The sequence below is a fragment of the Neomonachus schauinslandi genome, chromosome 8 (assembly GCF_002201575.2).
Source record: "Neomonachus schauinslandi chromosome 8, ASM220157v2, whole genome shotgun sequence".
NCBI classification, from domain to species: domain Eukaryota; kingdom Metazoa; phylum Chordata; class Mammalia; order Carnivora; family Phocidae; genus Neomonachus; species Neomonachus schauinslandi.
The window spans coordinates 130,733,491-130,740,238 of record NC_058410.1 but is presented as its reverse complement, the minus strand read 5'-3'; the positions used below and the strand labels follow the sequence as shown (position 1 = coordinate 130,740,238).

Genomic DNA, 6,748 nt, shown 5'->3' with positions numbered 1-6,748 from the left:
CCTTCCTTCCTTCCTTCCTTCCTTCCTTCCTTCCTTCCTTCCTTCCTCTCTTTCTCTCTTTTCCTTAATAAGACACAACAATGCTGACATCAAGACATGAGTTCCTCAGAAAAAGAAACACAACCCACAGGATATATCAGGCACAAAAAGAGGTAAGCACCAGGCCCCCATGGCAGGGCCTCTTCTGGGTGGGTGTGGCTGGAGAGGCAATCAGCTTATCTCTGGCCCACTATCCCTTTGCTAACATTCCTGAGGGACATGTGCCGAGAGTCAGGCTAACCTTTGTCAGGGCCTGCGACCATAAATCCTTTCCACCCTAAGTAGAGTTCATCAGATGAAAATTCAAGTCTAACCAAGTGACTTTGTGTCTATGGCTTGGACAGGAGGACATTAAAACCTTCCTTTAATACTATATTCTGTAGACCAGATTTTTTTTAAAGGGAGATTTTATTGCTGAAAGCTGCTTAGAGGCCACCTAGTCTACCTCTTTGGTTTTACCCATGAAGCAATTTAAGTTTTTTTCTGCCTTGCACATTGTCCCTGATCATTTCATAACAAAAGACTCTTATCAGGAGATGACTCCACGTGTATTTCTAAAGCACGGTCCTACCGGAGCAGCATTTGGTCAATAACAGAAATATATCTCCTTTTTGCCTTTCTTGTCCTAATTTCATCTCTCTTAGCTCAGAGTCCACATTGGATTATTGCTTCTCCTTTCACTGCCTCTCTTCCCACAAGGATTTCTCCAGCCAGAACCTCAGCTCCATCTCCTTCCTGCTACGTCTGCACTGAAACTTTTACTCATTCATGTTCAAACCTCATTCTTCTAACACCTCCTATCTCCCCAACCATCTGCCTTCTCACCCTTTTCCAAGCCAACCCGCGGAAACTAGGCAAATGTTCTTCAAATTTTCAGTTCAAAGTCTAGCAGCAGTAGCTTTTGTGATTGTAGATACAGAGGTGTAAATCTTTGTGAATAAAATGTTTTTACTTACTCTGTTTTCTGACTATTGGAATAATAAGGAATATAATTACATATGGTATCCATAGTGATGTTGATTAAAAGAATGAGTTTGGGTTTTGTTGGTTTTTTTTTTTTTTTTTTTTGCCATGACAGCAGAAAATGTTTGGATCTTGCACAAGACAAACATTAAATGTTTGGCCTAAAATATCTTTATTCCTTGGTACTATCTAACAGAGGATAAAGAAAGGACTAAAATGAATGACAGGTGGACTTAGCTCCCTAACTGCCAACTAGGAGGCATTCCTAGGGAGAAATTGCCCTGCCATGAAGGAAAGAGGGATAACGAACAACGTTATTTCCCAGTCAGAATATGAAATCCATGTTGTGAACTTTGGGTAAGATAAGAAGATCTATTACTAAGTCAACAACTCCCAATCTCCAGCCATGTATTGTGGAATCAGAGTCAGAGATAAATTCTGAGGACTCAGAGAAGCCTAGAGACTGCTCAGCTCCAGAATTCGGGACTAAGGACCCACCTCCCACCTGCTAGAAACAAAAAGAAAAATATGATTTCTGTGATGTTCACACCACGTAAGTCACTACAGAAGAAATGACTGTTGGAAGTCCCAGAGACACATTTTGGGACGATGCCTTCTCCAACATATTTGTGGGTCTATGGCAATGTCTTAGTGCTCTGTCTAGCTGCTTAGTGTTGGATGCGGGAGACTCTGATCCCGGGGAAGGAGTCACCTGCTCTCCTCCTACAAAGGAACTTCCTGCCATCACTCCCGCTCCTGGGCTCGTTCTCTCTAAGCCTTTCGGTATCTGTTGTGTTTCTTCAATGGAGAAGGACTCTCCAATCCTGGGCACCTGGGTTGAAGGATGTGGTTATGATTACAGTTACACTCGAGGGGTTGGGGTTGGCAAGCGGGTTTTAGGAGCCTTCAGAGGGACTGCAGGGGCAACTAAGTTGAGAAGTTTACGTTGCTCAAGCTCTTGAACATGAAGGAATTAATGCGTCATTTGGCTGACAAAGGATTTATTATGGGCAAAGAGTGTATGCTTTAGAAAAAAGAAGGTTCTGGGTTTGTACTTAGAGACCTAACGTACAGAAGACCTGATGGGGGAGGAGAGAATCCACATCAAAAATGAAAAATAAGTGAGAGCATAAATGAAAACGACATGAAGCCTATAAAGCTGGATAACTTAGTAAGGCTTCCCTGGAGTGAGTGAGGATATCTGGATTGATGAGTAGAAGAAGAAGGAGAGAGAGGACTGTCCTTAAAAATGTTGAGAGACATGAATATAGGATGGCCCCAAGGGCTGTGTGATTAGGAGTCGGCTCTCCTCGAAAATCAGGGTGATGAAGGAGACTTCAAGTCATCAGTAACTATAGCCTATGAGAAGTGGAATTCTAGCAAAATAAAATTAGTAGAAGACATTGAAGGGCATAACTGATGGACGGGGGTGGGATTTGAAGGGTGAAGCATGAAAGTAGAAGCATGAGGTTGCTGTGGCACCGAGCCAGAACTAACAGGCCTCTGGAATGGGCAAGGAGAGGCTGATTTGAGAAAAGTTTTCAAAGTAGGACTGATAACATTTACAAGTGGGAAGGATAATGCACTAATGAAGTGTTAGAAATTTCAGAGCTTATGCAAAGATTTATGATCAATAAATAGAGAGGTACCAACTTGTTGGCTGAATGAAGTCATTCTAGAAATCTAGGGCTATAATTTCAGCAGAAGAAAACCCTTCTAATGAGCTTACTAAAATCTAATCAATATGCCAGTACTCCTCCATTCAGGCTGTTATGTTGATTTGCGGAGAGGTCACGGGATGAACCCTAATTAGGTGAATCTCCACTCTTCTCTCTTTTCTCTAATTTGATGTCTCTTCATCTCCATTTGCACAATCTCAGAGTTTGTTGATGGATTGTGTGTAGCCTGTAAACGCTTGGCCAAAAACAACCTCAATCAGTGGCTCACATTTGACCTGCAGAACCCCGTGAAGGCAAATGGCACCATTGGTCAACAGGCTAGCTGTGAGCCAAGAACCAAGTGGAGACAACAGAGTTGCTTCTTGTCCTTTCTGCAGAGGTGCTAGGTTTTCAGAACTCTGCAAAGTACATCTTCTTGCCTTGGGCTAAATGTCCTTGACTTTCTACTGTCCCAAGTCAGGGTGAATGTCTACCCTCACAAGAATACCCATTAGGGAAACCCTGAAGTCTGATGTCTCTCTCTGTTCTTCATCATACAGGTGACACGATGCAGCCAAGGAAAAAGAGGAAGTGATCACAGGCTGTTTTCCAAGAACAAAGGAGGAAGAAAACATGAGAGTTTTTTTTCTTTTCTTTTCTTTTTTTTTTTTTTTCTGATTGGGGAGGTGGTGGAGCAATATAGGAAGGTAGAAAGGACAGGGAATGATATCTAAATTTAATAAGAGGGTTTGTGAAGGTAGCTTAATTTGGGGACTCTTCATTTTTTTGCAAGGTTTACTGGACATGCCAAAAACAACTGTTGTCTCAGAATCTGTTACCTTCGTCTGGCCTCTGTGGTCAAAATCTGGCCAAAGGCCAAGGAAACTCACATAACTTGGCTTTAGAGAATGTTTAGAGAGAGAAAGGGATTTGGGATCACCAAAACTCTTCACTTTACAGAGGAGGGTGTTGAGGACCTAGCTGAGAAGTAATCTGCACGAGGGCCAAAGAACTAGTGTCACAACCAAGATAATAGCATTTGTCCCCCAGATCTTCTAACTCCCAGTCTTGTGCCATTTTGAATGACCCTAACTTTCCTAAAAATAAGTATTTTTGTCAACTAGCTATTTTCATGGACTGCTCATTGATTTTGTTTTCCTCAGTCTAGATAGAGATGTAGGGAGATGGGTGCTACCAAAGTCATCTGTCCACCCGATAAGAGAGCAGATTAACTGGGGCAATGAGAAAGTAAGTTTTAAAAAATATGGGGCAATTTGCCCCTCTTGTGAGCAAGCATTCGGCGCAGGTCCAAATATGGGGCTTCGCAACATCGCCATCAAAATCTCTTCCATTCGAATATTGCTTCGTTCATCAAATAAATGTACATCTTACCTGGGGAGTAAGTGATGGGATGTGACATGGCCCTGAGGACCCCCAAGAATGCTTTGGCACAAATCACTTTGCTGAGTTAGCTTATGGTTTAACAAAGCTGATGGCTAGGTGATTAACAAGCACATTCACGAACCCTGCTTTGATCTTCCTAGTGAGTTTTTCTGGGTCTTTATTTACAGGCACATTTTGTAAAGAACACAGATGATAAGGGTCTACTAGTGGGTAAGCATGGAGTCTAGCGGTGCTTCACCAGGTCCATGTGGGCTGGGTGTGGACAGCAGAGTAAATTGTACTTGGGTTTCCCAACCTAGCACCATTCAGGAGAAATCTGGTAAAAATGGGTACATGTTGGTAAAAATTATTCCTAGAACCACATCAAACCTTGATGGCTCTATGACTGGCCACTGTGCCATATCTATTCCAAGACCAGAAAACCTCAGAAATACCAAAAATGGTCTTGAGTTAGAGAAGAGGGCAGACTGCCACAACATGCAGGCAGCCCCGGGAAGCCTAGAACAGGCACCAAGAAACCTGCTGTCTTCCTAATCCTTTATCTACTAATATATAAATATGAGCCGCAAGTCTTTTTTGGATTGAACTGGGAACTCTATACCTGCTGCTGCTTGAGTGCTCGGAGCACCTGGTCTCAGAAGAAGCCCAGAAGCAGTTGTCACAGTGGAAATTCCCCAAATGCGAAGCCCGCAGGGTATCACCTAAATTTTCCACACCCCAAAGATGACTGGGGCTGCATACTTCTCAGAGTGATAGTAAGCTCTTGGCTTGGATGAGCCTGCTGAATTCTATTTGTGGCTTCACTGTCCCTGGGACCAAATTAAACCTTGATTTCTGTATGACTGACCATGATGCAGGATCCATTCCAGTGCCAGAAATACCTGAGAACCGCCTCCCATTGAGCAAATATACACGAGCACCTCCTGGCTCCCCTTGCTGCTAGAGCTTAAGAAAGGAGAAGCAACAAAACACCTGCAACAAACACGAAGTACTCTAAATAAACATTCATTAAGAGGTTTGTAGGATTTGCTGCCTACAGAAGGCTAGGTTGTTAGTGGTTAGAAGACAATACCAACCACATGGGGAGAGAATCAGCAATAATATTTGTGTAGGGTCATGTAATTGACAAACTCACTCACCCCCATGATCTCGTTTTATCCTCATGAGAATCTTTTAAGTAGAAAATGTATCGGGGGCGTCCTCATTTTCCAAATGAAGAAACTGAGTTTCTGATATTGGTGTGCCAATAAATGTTTAAAAACCAACTCACCAGAAAAAGGAAAATTGTAAGGCCCCTATTTATAGTGATTGCCCATTCCGTGGTGGGAACACTCCACCACAACGCCTTTTTCAAGCTACCAACAGGCCACTGAAGGCAGAGCTGGGAAGAGATATGCATAACTATTTGGTCCTCGAAAGGACCACAGGAGTTAGCTCTGGTATGTCACTGGTCCAAGGTCACACGCGTGGTCAATTCCTAAGGCCATCTTCCTATCTCTTGATTATAGAGCAGAGCAGTAACTGGCCATCTGAAAGCTTTTACTTAACAAAGCAAAAATGTGTGTATATCTGCAAGGCTGGACCGAAGGTGGTGGTCAGGGGATGCCAACTTGATGGAAACTCTCATCCACAGAGGCAGAGAGAGGAGCACCTCCAATGCCTCGTGGATTGATCCATATGTTCTAGCGTTGCTATCTCACATGGAACACCAATTTTCAACTTGGGGCGAAGACTTACCCTGTTTGCCTAAACAATCCATTAGCCCCATCCTCTCCTCAAATGGGTCATGCATTTCTCAAGCTATTTTCAGCTCCTCTGCACCTACTCGCTTGCAATACTTGTCATAACAGGAAGTTAGTTGCATATACTGTAATCCCCAAACACGTGGCGCCTGCACGCGGGGAGTGGGAGGGGGCCAAGGGAGGAGTGGGGAGGCCAGGCTTCCCAGAAGGCCACCTGGCTGAGCCCTGAACCCATCCCAGGTCTGGGCCTCTCCCTCCCGGACCCAAGTGTCAGAAACCAGAATCCTTACCCAGACATTGTTTTCCTCTCTCATGCAGTTGGTGGCTCTTTTTCTTTTCTTTTCTTTTCTTTTTTTTTAATAAAGCACTTGAGTAGGCAGCAAAGCCAGTCAGAACTGTTTATTTATAGCTGTGCATTTTCAGTGCTGTATAAATTAGAAATCATTGCTGAATGAGGCCCGCGCCCACTCACACACGCAGGGCTGCTACCCGCGGTCCTTTCACACAGTTTGGCTGTACAGTCTAAAATGGGAGAAAATGACATGCTCCGAGTCAAATGACGAAGTCACAGCTAAACTGCAAAGCAGAAAACCAGCAATTATTTTTCCTCAGCACAATGTGGGGAGTACGACAGGTGCAATTATCCAATATTATTTAACAGCACCAGTTTGTGGTGTAGGGAGAAAATAAAGGTTTCCGTGTCTCAGAGAGGAAAAAAGAGAGAGAGAGAGAGAAAGAACCTGCCTCCCAGCTCCTGTTTCTGTGGATTAAGCTGTGTTATGTAAATTGTAACTGGCCAGGATTCCAAAAAGAGAAGGGAGAATCACCTGGCTCCCTCGCCCTTCCTCCCCAGAAGCTCACAACCTGTGTCATCAGGGACTTCTGAGAAAAAGCCCCCACCTTGGGGACCCTGACTGTCCTCCTCTGTGGCAGCGATTCCGG

The 6,748-nt window shown here is 43.9% G+C and overlaps 1 protein-coding gene across 1 annotated transcript in view; it reads left to right on the top strand.

Moving 5' to 3' along the window:
• The window catches only part of LOC110586754 (androgen dependent TFPI regulating protein), a 58,255-nt gene extending 55,000 nt beyond the window's left edge, over positions 1 to 3,255 (top strand). The window contains exon 6 of the mRNA XM_021697050.1: positions 3,221 to 3,255. Coding sequence (XP_021552725.1) covers positions 3,221 to 3,255 — 35 coding nt within the window. The remainder of the gene's footprint in view (positions 1 to 3,220) is intronic.
• Positions 3,256 to 6,748: the final 3,493 nt, after the last annotated feature.